The following is an 18,002-nucleotide window of genomic DNA, read 5'->3' as shown; positions in this document are numbered from 1 at the left end:
ATTCAAATTATTATTATTATTTTTTTTTTTTTTTTTACAAGTGAAATTTGAAATTTGATTTTCCAGAATGACAATTACAACTTGTTATAAAATAAAAAAATCACATTTGATAAAAATTGAAAAATATATCGAGAATGAATCATTTTGGTTCATCTTTTAAACAATGTATTCAAAAAAAGTTTTGAAATTTTTTTTATTTAGGCATGTTTTATTTATATGAGCAAAATTTTAATATCGATTGGTCAATTTCATCAAAATCTAATTAAGCGTTTTAAAAAGGGGCAAAATTTGACACACGGAGGAGAAAAATTGATGAAAAAATATAAAAATAAAAAGTTTACAAGGGCAATTTGAGACTTTGATGAAAGTTCAAGGGCGTACTTTGTAATTTTCCTTATTATTAAATTAGATTTTAGCTTTCAAATTGAGTATCTGAAAATTCCTTTATTAGCAAATATATATATATATATATAGAGAGAGAGAGAGAGAGAAAGAGATATATAGATATTGCCATATCTACATTTTCTCATTATCCACAAAGCAAAGCTGAATTGTCCTTGCTTATCATTGAACCTAAAAATGAAAGACAGGAATTAAAAGGAAGTTGCCTCTATCATTGACTCATAAAACCAGCATAAGATACAACAGAATAGCACCATTTCACTTGGATGAAATAGCACCTAGAAAATACAAGCACCCTCCAAAAAAAAAAAACTCTGAAAAACATCGAAAAAAGCCGGCGAAACTAATACCAACACTGTAAGTTCCTCAAGCGCAAGCACAAAACCTGCTCAGTTAGAGTAAAATAGGACCAATTCTAACTATTGCTAACAAAAATATGAATGTGTACGGAACGAAATTCTTCCTTGTGACACGGAAAGAATGAGGTGAACTAGATTGCATACCAAACGTTGAGGAAAACAATAAATATAACAGATCTACTTCTTATACTCTATCTCTCTAGACACAAAACTGCAGGATAGATACCCTCAGAGAACCATGGCAACCTTCTCCGAGGAAACAAATGAAGAAGGATGTGCAATAAGCGGTTCATAATGATCAGCTCCAGCACCGCACCAACCTGAAAGAGAATGGTTTAAAATGTCAGTTGAAGATTAGTAAAGAAATTAAGTGATGGCCACTATGTAACCTGGACGACCAATAAATAGTCATTCAAAAACAGAGAAATCAGCAAGAAAAGGAACTAGTTTACACGTTAAAGAAATTATACAAGCTCTAGCAGTAATATTCCATAACTAATGAGCTCGTTTACCTGTTCCTTTCATGAAAAGGAAGAAAGGAGGTTCGCAAATTTGACACCTTGGGCGATGAGGCAGAAAGAATACACAATTATCTTCATCAACCATTGCATCTGATCCATGTGCCTGAACCTGAGATCAATAACCAGAGACTAGGAGATTTAGTCATACAATGACTATCCCAGTTCATAATCAGATTATCAATCATACAAGAAGTCCTCCAATATTTTTCAAATAATGTTAACAATAAATTTTGGTAAAAGGAAGATAAAAATACAAACTCTATTAAAACCCTACTGCAGCAAAAAGACGAACTTAGAAAAAGCTCAAAGCAGAGGAATAGAAGCAATAACGCAGTACTAGCACTAAATTTCAGGTACAGGGCTTTCTCTCTCCAAATTTTACTAACAAAACAAAGAAATGCCAAGTAGACTTTAATAGTATGTCAAATTAGGTTTAAAAGATGCTTGAAGTATATCAGAACCAGCAGAACCAGAAAAATGAAGCAATACCAAAACCAATGATACAGAGTCTTTGAAAATAACTCTTAATAATATAAAAGGAAACAAAACGATGGTCTTAAAGTCATGGAGTCTTACAAAAAGGAACATATAACATTAACAACCTTTTCTATCCTGAACTAAGAGCACTTTTTCTCACAATCCACAAAACCCAATTCACCAAAGAAGGACCACACAATTTTAAGGGGGGGAATAACAGGTAAAGTTCTTATGGGTATTCAAATCTCCCTTAGTTTCTTGGTTCTACTGTTCATCATCCTAATAAAATATGAAAAATATTTATGTACTGTAATAAACTTTTATTTATTGCCAATTCAAAATAACCCCCTACTTTGTACAGGCAAATCTTCTAGCAAGCCACACATTCAGTACAATTACACACGTTATGAGATCCAAAACAACCAGAAACAAGCATATCCATTCCCACCACAAATTATCACAGCAACAATTCCTTAATATTTATCACGTTCACAAAAATATATGCATAACCAGCTAAAACGCAATACCCACAAAGATAAATCCAACTCAGATTGCAGGGGGGGGGAAAAAAAAAAGAATAAAAATAAAAGAAAAAACATTTAGCATATCCCACCACAGATCATCACAAGAGCAATTTCAATAATACAAACATTAGATTATTCTAAAATCTATTCCTCTATATGTGTAATTACGACAAATTATAACCACAAAAATATATCTAAAAAACCAGCTAAAACCCAATAATACCCAAAGCTTAAATTCCAATCAGATTGTAAATAAGGAGAGAAAAAAAAAATTAATGGAGGCATCAAAACTGCTTCTTACCACATATATCTCTCGTTTGAATTCCGTAGCAAGACACTCAATTGCAATGTCATCGCCAAAGGCAGCTGCATGTCCATATCTATTCTCGTCAATAGAAAGTAATCCTTCCTCCGTATATTGCAGCGTCACGATGTCGTATTCATCTTCAGGCGAACCAGAGATTGACATGTACTTTGCCCAACTCGGACCGTCCTCCACCGTTATACACCTCTCTTTGTAAATCGACTCCGCCGCCAGCTCCCTTTGGATAAAACCCAAAAAAGTTAATTAAAAATAATAATAATAATAAATAAATAAAAGAATATAAACAAAAAGATTCCAAAAAGATTCCATCTTTTTTTTTTTTTCTCTTTCTTACTTTCTTGAGAACCAAACAGAAAAAAGAAAGGATCCAGATTGAAAATGAAAATGTATATTACATTTTTTTTACCTTTGCATCCCAAGGTGAACGAGCTCGTCGATGGCCGAATCGAGAGAAGCTCGGTCCTCTTTCCTCGCCAACAACTTCACCTCCTGAACCACGTGGACCCCCCAGCCGTTCCTCAGATCAGGAGCGTACATGTTCCCGATCGCTCTGTTTATTGCTTCCTTCTCCTCCATTTTCGCGGATCCGAAGTCCTGCAAGAACCTCGCCACCGTCCTCCTCCTCAGATCCCGCGCGTCGATCTCACGCGCCGACGTACCCATCATTGCTTTCTGCGACGCCGTGAAGAGGCAGTTGCCGTCGGCCGAGACCTCGCCTCCGTGGGAGAGCTTGAACACCACCGATCTCTGCTGGGAGGATGAGTCGTCATCCTCAGGGCGCGTCCATAGGACACCCTTGGCATGGAGCCTCTGGAGGTTTCGTCTCTGCTGGTCTTCGAGACCGAGAACGGTATCCCATGTCATCGTCGTAGCTACTAGCTCATTATGGTCGACCAGATCTACGGCCTCAATGGCGTCGACTGCCGCCGGCGGTGGATCTATCCAAGAAACCGACGGTGACGATTGGGTTTGAAATTTCTCCGCCACCGGAGAATCACATAGTAATTTACCCATTTTCCCACTTATCTCTTTTTTTCCACCCAAAAACCAAAAAAAAAAAAAAAAAAAAAAAAAAAAACTTTTTTCTTTTTTCTTTTTTCTGTTTCCCTCTTCTTCCTTCAATGGAAGTTGCAGAAGAGAGAGAGAGCGGGAAAGAGAGAGAAGAGAGAGAGAAAGCAAGAGAGAGAAAAAGAGTATAGGGTTAACGGATAGATGTACGAAGCTAGATTATTTAGACACGTGTAGAAATCTGGGCGTTGAAGGCCTCAATACTTATAATTCTGACCGAGAAGCGAGAAAGAGAGAAAGAAATGCTAACGTAAGCCGGTGGACCATGATGAGTAAACCTGAGCCAGAAAACCAGATTTTTAATAAATATTTATTGATTTTATTATTATTATTGTTATTATAATATTCTCCTTGGTGTTAGTTGGTATATACCCAACCCCGGCAAGCCCAAAAATTGGAGTGGCATTGGAGGTGGAGTAGGTGTACTCGTGCGTTTCACCAAATGATATCCACAACCACACCCACTCAAATTCTGACAACTCGACAGTTGTCTTATGGGACCCAGCTTTCCTCTAACGGTCAAAAAATGACGTGGGTCTATTTGATTGGTGATGTAATTACTTTTTTTTTTTTAATAAGTTTTTAAAAGTGCGTTAGTATTTCAGTAATCTTGAAACGGTTTTCCGTTATCTTTTTATTTATTCATTTATTTTCTTTTTTTGGGCAGCTACTTTGTTTTTTTATCCTAATAATTTATTATTACCAGATTATATTGATATTTATTTTCTTATCTTTTTGCTAAATTAATTTTCATTCCGACGGTAAATAAAATAGGATAAGAAGGAGAACAAAAGGTTAATGAAGCAATATGGGAAAGTAAAGCACAGGTTGATGGGGACCTTGGCTGTAGAGTGAATGCAGTGCTAAATGATTTGATAAAGTTACTGACAATTAAAGGAAAAATAATAATAAAGCATTCAGTAATTTAATAATAATACTCCCCAAATAATTTATAATAATAATTTTAATACAACGTATAAAAAAATAAAACAAAAAATCATAAAAGTTTGCAACTTTTAGAAAATCAACAAATTAGGAAATTTAAGGATTTTAGGATGTTACTATTGATGGAAATCCAAATGACAAGGATTTTAGTTGAACTATGGAGCTCCATAACACTCAGGAAAATGAAAGAAACATTGGTGTTCTTTATCTTTTAGGCAATGGCTGCAAAATAACTATCATTGTCATTGACTCTGCCCATGCAGGGAAAGGAAAAATCACGTAATTAAATATGACAAATTATTAAAATTATTGTTGATGGGACTAATTTATTAAGGTCAATTCTAGGCAAAGATTTGGCTTTTCTAATGCAATGAATATTTAGCTAACATTTTTTAGAGCTTCTTTTTGAAACCACAGTCCACAGGCAAAATTGGATGTAAAAGGTACGGATGCATTTCTTTTTGTCATTGGCTAACATACATGAATGATGAATCTATAAAATACTTTGATTGATCCAATTTTTTGTCTTAATTTTGTTCCCTCTTTGTTTTGCTAATAATAGCTTTATCCCCCTCTACATGTCTTATATTAGTATTCTTAATCCTACTATGTTGGGACAATATCTAATCATGATAATTATAATTTTTATTTGCAACTTTTCAGACATTGTACACCCTTTTTAACCCTGAGAAACTCTGATTTTTTTCCACAAAATGTATGATAATTAGATCAAAATAGGATACTTAACTGGACAAATTAATTCAGATCTATTATTATTATTATTATTATTATTATTTATCTTAGTGAGAGTTATTTTATTTTACTTTGTATTATTCATGATAGTAAGAGTTTTAAAAAATAATATTATAAATTTAAAAAAGGAATGAGTTCAGGGGCACACCAATGGTCAAACCTCATTCATCGTTATTATATTTACTCAAAACACCTTTTATACATATATATATATATATATATATATATATATATATATATATATATAAAGAAGAGGATCAGTATACTTAGAAACTAGTTAAAGCCATGAAAGCAAAACCAAAGTTTCATAGTTAATGAATTCCAGCAAGTCGACGTTGATAGAATAATTCCAAATACGCATTAATTAATAACTAATAAAAATCCAAGTTATTAATTGAAATATTTTCAATATTGTTCAAAAAGAGACATGATAATATTCATATCCAATTTACTTATAAGTACTACAATAATTCTCTAGCTACCTAGAAATACATGTTCTTTATCAACACGTCATATGTTTATATATATAAATATATATGTATGGATATACATACATACAGATCCAATGCTGCATAAATAAATTAAACTGAATTAAAATATAGAAGCCTAAATTGTGTTTAAGCAAAAAATTTTGCTTACTTTGTAATGGCAAAAAGTGTTGGACGAAGTGTCGGGGAAGAGGAACCTTTTTTTGGGTTATGGGAAAGTTTTTCAATTTCGGTTTTTTGCTATAAGAGCAAAAGTTTCTGTTTATTGTTTGGAATTAATGCTAGAATTTATATAATATAAACTTCCACGTACAATTTTATTTCAATTAAACCTTAATTATTTCCTTTCAAGAGCCTTTTGGGCCATATTAATTCTGTTATCATGTTATGCAATGCGAAGAAGATCATTCTAATGATTCAATAAATTAAAAGATACATATTAAAAAAAAAAAAAAACAAAAAAATTTTGTGTAGTTTCGGGCTAGACTGACATAGGCCTTACATATAGTTTCTATTGGGAGAGGCTTGGCTTTTTAGTCGGGCCCCCTAGGATAACAAGTGGGATGGATCTGAATACACCCAGAAAAAACTATATACACCCAAATTAAATCAATGCCTAACCTGGAGTGTGTTCAACCTGAACATATTCGTACGGATTTGAAGCTTAGATTGTTTATGGGTACATACTAATGTGATTAAAAAAAAAAATTATGAGATTTAATTTTTATTTTTATTTTTATTTTTTTAAAACCCATTGGGAAATCTTAATATGTTAAGCATTATTATAACTTTTATTTTTTTCAATTTCTCATAATAAATGATGGACTTGATGGACTTACCGACATAATTTTTTTTATTTTATTAAAGATATATATCAGACCAATTAAAGAGTAACAACCATTGCACCTTTGTTTAGAATTCTAACTATTAGGAAACATAGAATTAATAAATCAAAAAGATCTGTATGAGCGTGCACTAATCGAAAGTTGAAAGAAAAAAGTAAGATAAAATCTTGTAAGATTAACATTTGTCAAATCTGAAATGGAAAATGCCAAATATCTTTTGAACCATATAGTTGCTTTCACACATATTTTAAATAGATAGCAAAGATGTCCTTTTCAATCTCATTTTCAAAAGCTCGCATTTCTGATCTCACAAGTCGCAAAAGAAAAAATTAAAAAAAAAAAAATTCCTTATGGATTAATTAATTTATTTTGATCAGTTGCTAATGTTAAACCTTATGGCTAAAGATATCTTTCTTTTTTAAAAGCTAGATTTAATGTTGGATTGTCACTTATGAATTCTTATCAATAAAGAATTGCATGAGCCCATTTTTTTTCTTTTCAATAATAATAATAATAATAATAACAATAATTCTCATTGAATGCAATATAAGGAAAGGAAATAATCTGGTCTGGAATTATACGAAATATTGAAAGACATATTCCAAACGTGAAGGCAAGCATCGGAGATCATATTTAGGCAGTGACCAAAAAGAAAAGGTTTTGAAGCTTCTTGTGGCCATGAAATTTGTCTATAACAGGTGAGAAAAAGCACTAAAGCTAACTTTCCAGGCAAATCCAAATCAAAACTCACTATTTTACTTTCTATTTTCTTAAGTATATAGTGCAATGAGTTAAAGCAGCTTTAAATAGAGCACCTTGATTGGTGACGTGTCTAATTAATTTGATATCCAAATCTTCAATTTTCTTCAACTTTTTTCTGGATCTTTCTAATTAATAAGTTGATTACAACGCATAGTATATATGCACTTTAACTCGCCACATATAATAAATAAAACAAAATTAAATTAAATTAAATTAAATAAACCTCTATATATATGGACCTTGCATGAGCTCCTTCATTGCATCTTCAGCTTTCTCTCTCTTTTAATTTCCTCAGTAAATCGTAAGATGGGCCGCTCCACGTTGCGTTTGTTTTCGACTGTTTTCCTCGTCCTGCTGCTTGTAGCTATCGGTATATATATATATATATTTCTTAAATTTCTGTTTTTCTTATATATATTAGTAGTCTCTCTCTCTCTCTCTCTATATATATATATATATATATGTATACATACTTATGTATATAATTAAATTTGCACTCTGTTGTACAAGCAAATATGCCCTCAGTTAATTATAATTTAGGAAAGTTAGAAATTTGATATAAAAGAAAATTAGTGTTATTCTAAGATGTGATGGATTAATTAATTGATATTATGTGCTTATTATATGATTTTTTTGATTTGGGCATGTAGAAATGGGGCCAAGGGTTGCAGAAGGGAGGACATGTGAGAGTCAAAGCCACAAGTTCAAAGGAGTATGCGTGAGCAAAAGCAACTGTGCAGGCATCTGCAAAACAGAGGGCTTCCACGGAGGCCATTGCCGGGGCTTCCGCCGGAGGTGCTTCTGCACTAAACCTTGTTAATTTCATGAACCTTTGTCGTCTAAAGGAAGAAGATAATAAATATAAATGTGAAATAAAATTAGTCTAGTTGTTTGAAACTAAAACTGGGTTTTTGGAGATAATTTGTATCTTTTGTTGAATGTTTGTTACTCATGAGTTCCTGTATGCACATTTTGATGTTGATTATTTTGCATTTTTATGAATAAAAATCTATCTTATGTTAATAATTTTTTGCCATACAATATTTTTCTAGGACATGTAAACTAAATTTTCCAACTGATGTGTGAATAGCAGTAAATTATAATATAAGCACGCAAAATTAATTAAATAGGGAATGCCTTGTTTATGTACAAATTTGATAAATGGGTTAAGGCAATTATATTTATATAAATGGGAAAAATAAAAGAAATATACCGTGGAAGAGCTAATTAAAAAAACATCCCTGAGTCAATAACGCCACCAAGACAGAGCAGACCAATTAGAGGATGAAGGTTTTTAATCTGTGGAATTATCACATACTTAATTTTCGGTGCCTTTGCTCCTTTTTCTCCATTACTAGTCGTCCTATGTGCTGACATTTCAATTTTATAGATTATCATGGTTAGTTTTAAGAGTTAAAAAAATAATTTAATCAAACTCAGTTAATTAATTTCATTTCATCATAGATTATTACGGTGATACCAGATAACCTTAATACTTTTATTGATACAACTTTAAAAATGTATTAAAAAGCTCTTGTCTTAACTAAGATATAAATACCAGCCAATGAAATCAAGTTCGAGAACTTGATGACACAACAAATTAATGAGTCCATCCATAAAGAAAAATGCTAAAGAGTCCAAAAAAAAAAAAAAAAAATTATTTGTTATAACTAATAATCAAATATTAGTGGAACTTACACGCTATTGCTGTCATTAAAAAATTTACTTTTTCATATTAAATTTTTAGTACTAAAACATAAAATAAATCAAAATCCTCCCATTTGATATTGTCATATAAGCTTGGTTTGACAAATATTGCCCCCCCCCCAAAAAAAAAAAAAAAAAAAAGGAAAAAAAAAGAAAAAAAGTGAACAAGCACAAAAAATAACTATAGAGTAATAATGACCATAGCTCTATTAATCTTTTCCCATCATCTTCACTCCTTTCCAGATTCCGTCTTAAAATTGCGTAACAAAAGCAAGACTATAATTAGTAATCCTTCTTGCAACCTTCATACCAAGTTTCTACATAATCATTAACTTTATTCCATTCTGTCACAATGAAAGTGATCATTGGTTACAAGAATTGTATAAGTGAAAGGGCAAATATATATATATATATATATATATATATATATTTAACCATTCTCAGTTCTTTATTTAGATTTTTAGTTTTTAATCATATATTCATGTTTACACCATTTTTAACTTGTCCACATTAATTGCAATAGTTTCCACTTTAAAGAGTTACCGTGTTAACCAAATTATGCACATCTTTGACGTATATTTTTGTATGTAAAGAAACAGATAAAATAAACAAAGCGTATAAGAAACTAGATTTGTAACTAATTCAACAATATTTGAGGTGGTTCTGTACTTGGTATAGCAAAGAGTGCAATGGTACACGCAGTTTAAGAATTGTTCAGCAGCACATTTGTTACCTTCTCTCGAAAACAATGAGATGTTAAATGAAAGCCTAAGGCTTAACAGTTGATTTTTTTTAATTTTTTTTCCCCTTTCTTTTTGGAGAGAGATTGCACTATATTTTAATTTTTAAACCAAAAAGAAGGGAAATTTTATCAAAGTGTATTCTCTATGGTTTTTTTATCAACCGGACTCAAAAATCAACTAATAATAATAATAACTGATCGGACTACTTAATTGATTTATTTTGATATAAATAATTTATCTATATCATAGATATATGGTCATATTGTTACATTAAAGTTGTGTAAAATCAAACTTTGAGTTTAACCAAAAAAATATATATATATTTGGGTTAATTTTACTTTACTATCCTGAATTTTTAAGATTGTGTAATTTAAATCTAACATTTTAAAATTATGCTATTTGAATTCTTAAATTTCAAATTTTGTACAGATTGATCCAATTAAAAACTAGACAAGAATCATATTAAAGCGATCTCATAGTTTCAACATCATATCTTTTTTATTAATTTTTAGACCATATTAAATTTTAGAATTTAAAATCCAATTAGTAGTTTAAATATGGTGAAATAACTTTGTAAGATACATATTATTGGGCCTAAAAAATTTAGGCAGGGTTTGTATACATAGTCCCTTTTCTTCGGCTGCTAGTTGGACGAATTTGGGCCTGCTCCTTATATCTCGATAATAAAATAGTGGGAAACACACACTTACAAAATACAACAAAAGGAAATCATAGCGGGTCGCAGAGCAAATTAATACTAGTCTCCACAACAAATTACAATGGCAACCATACATAGAACGTAGGTGATGATGATCCACACTTAATTTAGATTGAATAGTCCCAATCCAATTAATAATAGTCTTCCAGTCTATTTTCTCCTACCAAAACATACAAAAGAGGAAACAATCCTCAAATTTTATTTTATTTATTTATTTTTCCCTCGATTTAAAAACGAACTACTCTAGTAGAGGCTTTATCAAACAAATTCAGACCCAAATCTTGCATCAAACTGAAATTTACTACATTTCTCAAATAAAGAAGCTTAGTCAACCAGCTCTATCATTTTAAGTTACAAAACAATAAAAAACTAGTTTTATTCGACCAAATGAGACCCTCAAAAAGAACTTGTACGATACACTGTCAAAATATATACTACTTTTTCTCTCTACCTCTTCCCCTGTTACTCATTCCACAAGACAAGGAAGAAAGAGGTGATTGTGCATAAGGCCACTCAAAGCTCTTTCATACCTCTTTCTGTACAGCAACATAGTCCAACACAAAGCATTTTCGACCTGTGCCTCTGCAAGTCTTATGATTTGACTCAGAGTTACCCTCCCCAGGAGATGATACTCACACGCAAGAGCTGCTTACAGCATAATGCAGCTCCAAGCTCAAAAAGCCGACCTGGTTATTTCTTCTGCATAGCTCACCCACTATGGAGAAGATTCCAACGCTGAGTTCGACAAGATTGGAGAGGATACCCATGATAAGATGCTTTTATTCATTACAATGAAAACAAGTTAGAAGATTTTAAAGATCAGATTGCAAAAAGATCAAAATGAAGAGTTGTTGTATAAGAACCTGAAGTTAAGGAACCGAAAGAAAAAAGCAATGCCAAGAACCATATGGCAAGGATAAAAGATGTAACAAAACAAAATGCAAGATCAAAAACCAGAAAAAAAAAAAAAAAGAAAAAGAAAAAGAAAAATTACCTTGCTTTAAATTGCCCTGCTAATCATTGGAATTGTTTAATTCTTGTTAAATTCTTTCATTCTCTCCTCCACCTGATTTGTGAAATGCCCCAGTTACTGGGGCAATTTAGTGGTTTCGATTTCTCAGTACATACTTGAGCAGACGATTTTATCAGAGACACAAGAAACAAAAAACAGAAGGACAGAGGGGGAAAAAAATACCCGACCTCTGTACTTTCCACTAAAGCGAACTATTGTGTAAAGTACTTAGCCTTAACCTGGAGGAACGGAGTATGATACAATAGTCCCAAGCAAAATCTAATGACTTGGGCTTGATACATCAAGCGTTTAGCTCTTGCATCAACATCTGTTAGTTTTGGCGATATTTACTTCAGTCTCCAAAAAAGTCTAACTCTGTTACCATACTGTTGCAGTGCTGCTTTATGAACATTTCTTTGTCATTAATACCGTATTAATACAAAAGAAATGGAAAAAAGCTTCTCAGATCGTTATAGCTTGATAGCAAAAAATTGACATGCATACTTACAACCTATAATAAGCCAAAAAGAATTACGTCATTGCATCATTACTAAGTACCGCTCTAACAAGTATATTCCAAGTTATTGCAGTAGGAATAATTCCCTGATCCAAAGCGTCATTCAAAAATTCAATGGCATCTAACATTCTACTGCAGGAGCAAAGCCCCTTGAGAGTAATATTATATGAAATGATGTCTGGCTGTAGCCCATTTTTTAAAATGAGGGCCCATATCCCCGATGCCATATCATAATCTCTGACCTTGAAAAAGCCCTCCATCAGGGTGTTATAAGACACAAGATTTGGAACACAATTAAATTCCCTCATCTGAAAACAGAGCTGCAAAGCATCTTCCACTTTGCCTTCAGAGCAAAGCCCATGCATTAAAATGTTGTGCATGGTCACATCAGGAGTAAAACCCTTGTCAAGTACTTGCTGCCACAAGTTGAGGGCCATGTCGATTTTTTTGCTCTGACAAAGGCCATCTATCAGTAAGCTATAGGTGATCATATCTGGCTTCCACCCCTTCTCCAGCATTTCTCTCACAAAATCATATGCATCACTGTATCTTTCCACTTTGCATAAACCATTTATGAGAATATTGTAGGAAGCAACTGAAGGAGAGCAACCCTTGGTGCTCATTTCCTTAAAAAAGCGGATTGCATCTTCAAGTTTGGAAGCGTGGATAAACCCATCAATCAGTGAATTGCAAATATGAGAATTCAGTGCATGCCCATGATTTTCCATTTGATGAACTACACCAGATGCTTCATCCAATCTCCCTTCTTGGCATAAACCATTGATCATTGAAGAATATGCATAGATATCCAGATCAGCTCCTTTATGTTCTGCCTCTTTTAATATGCATATAGCCTTATTCAGGTACCCATTATTGCAAAGTCCATGAATTAGTACTCCATAAGTTGTGGAATCGGCAGAAAATCCCTTCTCAAACAAGTGTTCCCAGATAGAATTAGCTTCATCCACCTTTCCACATTGAAACAACCCGTTGAATAATATGTTATAACTTACAAGATTTCGACGATCAGCCTTTCCCATCACCTCCCACAACTCCAAAGCCTCCCTTACCTTTCCTGCTAGACAGTATCCACCAAGCATCGCGTTATATGTAACAACATCAGGTATTATACCACTCTCGATCATCTCTTTATAAACTCTCTCAGCCCGATCAACATTACCCGATTTGGACAACCCATGAATCAAAGAACTATAAGTATATAAATCCTGATCTCTCTCATTCCTTTTCATCCTATTCCATATTTCAAAACTTTCATTAAACTTTCCACATTTGCAGAAACCATTAATCATAATATTATAACTCACAACATTTGGATATGCCAAAGAATCTTCCACCAACCTTTCCCAAATCTCATTAGCCTTCTCAAAATCCCCTTTAAAAAAAAACCCATGAATCAAGATATTATAACACATCACATCAGGCGTAACCCCTCTTTCAGGCATTTCATCGAACAACACCAAAGCATCCACCAAGTTCCCACTTTTACCAAACGCGTTGATCAGAGTACCATAACTAAACACGTCAGGCTCTAAACCCTTTTCCCACAACCAATCCAACAACCTCCTGGCCTTGCCAAATTGCTTTTTCTTGCACAAAATCTTGATCAGAACATTGTACGTTTGCAAATTCGGCGACACACCCACAGTTTCAAAATACGCGAAAAACGACTCGGCTCTGTCCCACTGATTCGACTCAACAAATGCATTAAGCAAAGAATTATACGACCTTATACCAGGACTACAACCAAAAATCTCGTCCATTCGTTGAAACACATCGAGAGCTTGATCAGCCATTTTGTTCTTCGCATAGGCCTTGATCACCGTCAAAGCAACATCTTCAGGGCATTTGCATTTCTGGGTGCGAATGAGCTCGACGACCCGACCCACATGGGGGAGGAGCTTCGGGTCGACGACGACAAGTCGTCGGAGGATGTGGTGAAACACGTCGGAAGAATGGGTGTAGCCCGGATGGCGAGTGGCGGAGTCGAAAAGAGAAAGCGCAGAGTGGGTATTCTTCTGGGCTTTGAGGAGCTTCAGAAGTCGCTTCGCAGAGAGAGATTTGGGGAAGTCGACCATGGCGGAGACGCTTTTTGGCTCATTGTTACGGCATGTTCTAGTAAGCCTCCGGTGACGCACTTCTTGTTGTGTGAAGTCATGCTTTTTTCAGACTTTGAAATTGGTTTAAAATTAAAATTTGGAGATGAAATTACAATATTAATAATTAATATTGCATATATATGTTTGTATTTGCAAACTTACAAAACATTTTTTTTTTTGGGGCACATTTTTTAAAATCGTATTGTTTTGTTTTTTTGGTCAAAAAATCGTATTATTTTAATAATTTGCTGTAATTGACTTTTGGATATCTTTTTACTGCTGTACAAAAGTAACATACAAGGAGGAGTATTTTCTAATATTAAAAAAAGAAAAAAAAAAAAAAGACGAGTGTTTTCTGTAAATTCTAAAAATTTAAAAAGAAAAAAAAGTTTATACATAAAATCGATAAAATAGATAAAGTATTTGTGATTTTTTTTCTTTTTCCTTTTTTTTTTCTAGTTAAATGATCAAATTAACAATCTATGTGAGTATTATTTTAGGAAAATAACCGGAGGTTAGACTTTTGACACATGATGAGCGTGTACCAAAAATATGACTACTAGTTTGTGAGTACATAAATATCACAGACCAAGATGAATGTGATAGCTTAGATGGTAAGAACAATTTCACCTACACTTTTTATATTGAATTCGAATTTATCAGAAAGCAAAATATGTCTGGGGGCATATAATCAGTAAAATATATATATATATATATATAACAGATCATTACAAATTAATATTTGTGTCATCTGGTACATATAATTACCAAGATATAATATAACATTCTATCTAATTGGAAAAAACATAAAATAGAAAATAATTAGTTTATTAATTCAAAACTGTTTACAATTGATGGAAAAGACAAATACAAATATGAGACAATGTGTGCTTTTTACAATTAAACAAATGCTTATAATTAATTGAAATACAGACCACATTAAAGAATATACTTTTTAAGAAATGAATACATGAAATTGGCAAACATAAAGAAATAGTAACATAGACACACAAAAATGTTATCTAGTTAACAGCACTGCAAAGCTTTCTAATCTGTCCAGCAGAACCAGTGAGAGGCTCAATATCTCCCATTTTTACCATGGCAGATGCAAAGTCAGCCAAGAAAGTTGAAGGGTTCCTACTATACCCAGATACAATGCTGTCCGTTGATCCTCCACTGAATAGAACTTGATCAGATTGAAGAAGTCCTTTCTTCTGAAGCAAGTTCTTGAAGTAATTATTGTCCAGTTGATTTGGTGTCACCAAATCAAGTGGAGCCAACTTCGAATCGTCTCCGGTAGCCAGACAACCGCGTTTCCGAGTGCCAGCGAAGCCAGCGTCGATATCGCTTCCATTGTTGTAGATTCTACCACGGAAAGTGAAGCACTGAGCTTGTCCAATTGAATGTGATCCCGACAAGGCAACCATGTCCCTTTCACTTAGACCTTTTCCACCGAATCTAGATACAAGAGTGTTAAGGCTGTCCGTGAAACGAGGAAGATCGCTGTTTGCTATGTCTGGATATGCTGCAGTGGAATCTCTTCTTCCGAGCTTCACCGTCCATGTCGGACCACCAACCGCAACCGAAGCATCGCGTGCTGCAACCGCAAGAACATCAGCACAAGATACAACACCTGGACATATCTTCTCCACCGCAGATTTAGCCGCCTCTATGACGTCGTAACCTCTTGCTGAATCCTTATTAGCAAGTGTGTTCTTTTCGCTTTTGAGTGTTGGAGTTTCATTAAGTAAAATTGATCCATCACAACCCTATATAAACCAAAAAATTACATATATTAATGCAAAGTATTAAATAAGTATAGTATGATTGAATATACGTATGGATATAGCCATACAACTTTACTACAAATCAATGTGAAAGCCAAAATTATGGTGGACATCGTCTTATTATATATATTCGTATATAACTGAATTCTTTACTTGCTATATCTGAATATAATTGGACGATACCTATCATAATTTTAGCATTTTAGAAAGTTTGTATAGTTAATTGCTATATGGTATGTTAGTTTAAGTATACACCTTAACGAAGCAGTCGTGGAAATGAAGACGAATGAGAGAAGCAGCCATTCGACGTTCTGTTGAAATCGAATTTCTAATTGTTGTTCTGATGGTGTTGAGAGCATTAGGACAGGTTGTGTTATAGAATGAAGGAGATAGTTGTGCCGTGCATGTTGAGCTGAAAAACGCTAAGAGCAACAAAACAGATGGGACAAATGCTCGAGAGGCCATGGATGAATCTCTGTGTTTAATTTCACGTACTAAATGAAAGAATATGAAAATATTACAAGGAATGGATTTGATGATGGAGAACGATTAGAGCTCCATGATATTTATATACATATAGGTGAGTGTAGTAGGTAAAGATAGGATTTTTCGTTTGGGTCACTTTTTTCTGCTGCAACGCGTTTGAGCCATTTTTTATTTTTTATTTTGTCTATCACTAAGTGATATGTATCTTTGGCTGGCATGCACTATTTCTCAATTATTAATTATTTTCTGTACTTTGAAAAGTCCTGCAGGTCAAAGATGATATCCCATATAATATAAAATATTTGTTATTGTATAAAAAGTTAAAAATTGGATTTGGGCTATGTCGCTGTCTGGCAATAAATGAAAGCCATAAGACATGTGAAAATTTACAATAGTTGATATATGATCCTCAAATATATATATATTTTTACAAAATTGACAATACGCCTAGTTTTCCAATCTAAGCTTTCATGATTGGCATGCAGATTAGTAGCTAGAAATATATATTATAGTACAAGGATAATTAATACGCATTAATTTAAGTATTATAACCAAACTCTTTTAACTTAATGGTTTTAATAATTAACTTTATAATTCTTATGTCAAGCACACTGCTTTTTTTGGTAATATATATATATTTTAATTATTCTTAGCTTTTCTTTGTCTTTTTACTTCACTAGTGTAGAGTAATTGACATTTTCTTAAAATAATTAGTTAGGTTTTTCATATAATTAAAGAGAATAAAAATAGAAACAAATACAATCTTAAGCTGTTTCAAAAAGTCAATATCATAAACGGTCTACATATATGATATTTAATGATAATTAAATTTGTTTGTTTGTTTAAAAAAATGATTAATTTGTTTGTTTTTGTTATATATATATATATACATATTTGTTTGAAAGGAAACGTGGACTCCAATATATAGCATGTATTTAATTCTGTAATAAATAAAAAACAAAGTTAAAGAAAGTGCCCTGCGCATAAGGAAATCAGCAATATGCACGAGCCCTTTGGATACATACAAAAGGAGCTGTTCAACCTCGGTTTCATAGTAATTTCAAAAAAATTATAAAAATCTAGGTTTCGTAGCTGGCCAAAAGACCAATACCAATTGCAACTCCGAATATGCTATATTAATATAATATTGCATATTTATCATTGACTTTGAGAATTTTCAAAAACAACACTAAAAAAAAAAAAAAAAAAAAAAGGCACTTTTATATATGCATATGCATGCCAGGCCAAGCCAAAGGATATAGACATATAGAATAAAGCTGGTCAACGCGTCACAGCAGAAAATAGTGATCCAATTGATATGTCATGGAAATCACGGTGGTGAACTCTAATACTTCCCATAAAATATCCACATTCCTCTATATGTATATCCACATTCCTTCTCATGATTTTGCATTCCATACCTAATCAACTTCATATATATATATA

The 18,002-nt window shown here is 32.9% G+C and overlaps 4 protein-coding genes across 5 annotated transcripts; 1 reads left to right on the top strand and 3 right to left on the bottom strand.

Moving 5' to 3' along the window:
- Window positions 1–593: 593 nt before the first annotated feature.
- Window positions 594–3,854, bottom strand: LOC107429717 (uncharacterized). Of its 2 annotated transcripts, XM_048463283.2 has the most exons (4): window positions 3,015–3,847; window positions 2,585–2,825; window positions 1,274–1,391; window positions 594–1,081 (listed from the first exon to the last, which is right to left on the bottom strand). In XM_048463283.2, the coding sequence occupies exons 1-4, from the start codon at window positions 3,620–3,622 to the stop codon at window positions 990–992; spliced, it is 1,059 nt and encodes a 352-aa protein (XP_048319240.1). In that variant the 5' UTR covers window positions 3,623–3,847; the 3' UTR covers window positions 594–989. The 2 variants fall into 2 exon arrangements, with proteins under 2 accessions (XP_048319240.1, XP_048319242.1); XM_048463285.2 differs by lacking the exon at window positions 594–1,081 and having other exon boundaries at window positions 1,306–1,435; window positions 3,015–3,854.
- Window positions 3,855–7,679: 3,825 nt separating this feature from the next.
- Window positions 7,680–8,495, top strand: LOC107429739 (defensin Ec-AMP-D1-like). Its single transcript, XM_016040485.4, has 2 exons — window positions 7,680–7,839; window positions 8,120–8,495. Exons 1-2 carry the CDS (start codon window positions 7,776–7,778, stop codon window positions 8,287–8,289), a joined length of 234 nt encoding a protein of 77 aa, XP_015895971.1. The 5' UTR covers window positions 7,680–7,775; the 3' UTR covers window positions 8,290–8,495.
- A 2,322-nt stretch (window positions 8,496–10,817) lies between these two features.
- On the bottom strand, window positions 10,818–14,404 carry LOC107429734 (pentatricopeptide repeat-containing protein At3g09060). Its single transcript, XM_016040480.4, has 2 exons — window positions 11,632–14,404; window positions 10,818–11,413 (listed from the first exon to the last, which is right to left on the bottom strand). Exon 1 carries the CDS (start codon window positions 14,260–14,262, stop codon window positions 12,181–12,183), a length of 2,082 nt encoding a protein of 693 aa, XP_015895966.2. The 5' UTR covers window positions 14,263–14,404; the 3' UTR covers window positions 10,818–11,413; window positions 11,632–12,180.
- A 742-nt stretch (window positions 14,405–15,146) lies between these two features.
- Window positions 15,147–16,592, bottom strand: LOC107429740 (lignin-forming anionic peroxidase). Its single transcript, XM_016040486.3, has 2 exons — window positions 16,326–16,592; window positions 15,147–16,052 (listed from the first exon to the last, which is right to left on the bottom strand). Exons 1-2 carry the CDS (start codon window positions 16,533–16,535, stop codon window positions 15,306–15,308), a joined length of 957 nt encoding a protein of 318 aa, XP_015895972.2. The 5' UTR covers window positions 16,536–16,592; the 3' UTR covers window positions 15,147–15,305.
- Between the last annotated feature and the right edge of the window lie 1,410 nt (window positions 16,593–18,002).

Source organism: Ziziphus jujuba, chromosome 12 (assembly GCF_031755915.1).
Source record: "Ziziphus jujuba cultivar Dongzao chromosome 12, ASM3175591v1".
Lineage (NCBI taxonomy): Eukaryota > Viridiplantae > Streptophyta > Magnoliopsida > Rosales > Rhamnaceae > Ziziphus > Ziziphus jujuba.
Note: the sequence above shows the minus strand (reverse complement) of the source record. Positions and strands in the feature narration are given on the sequence as shown.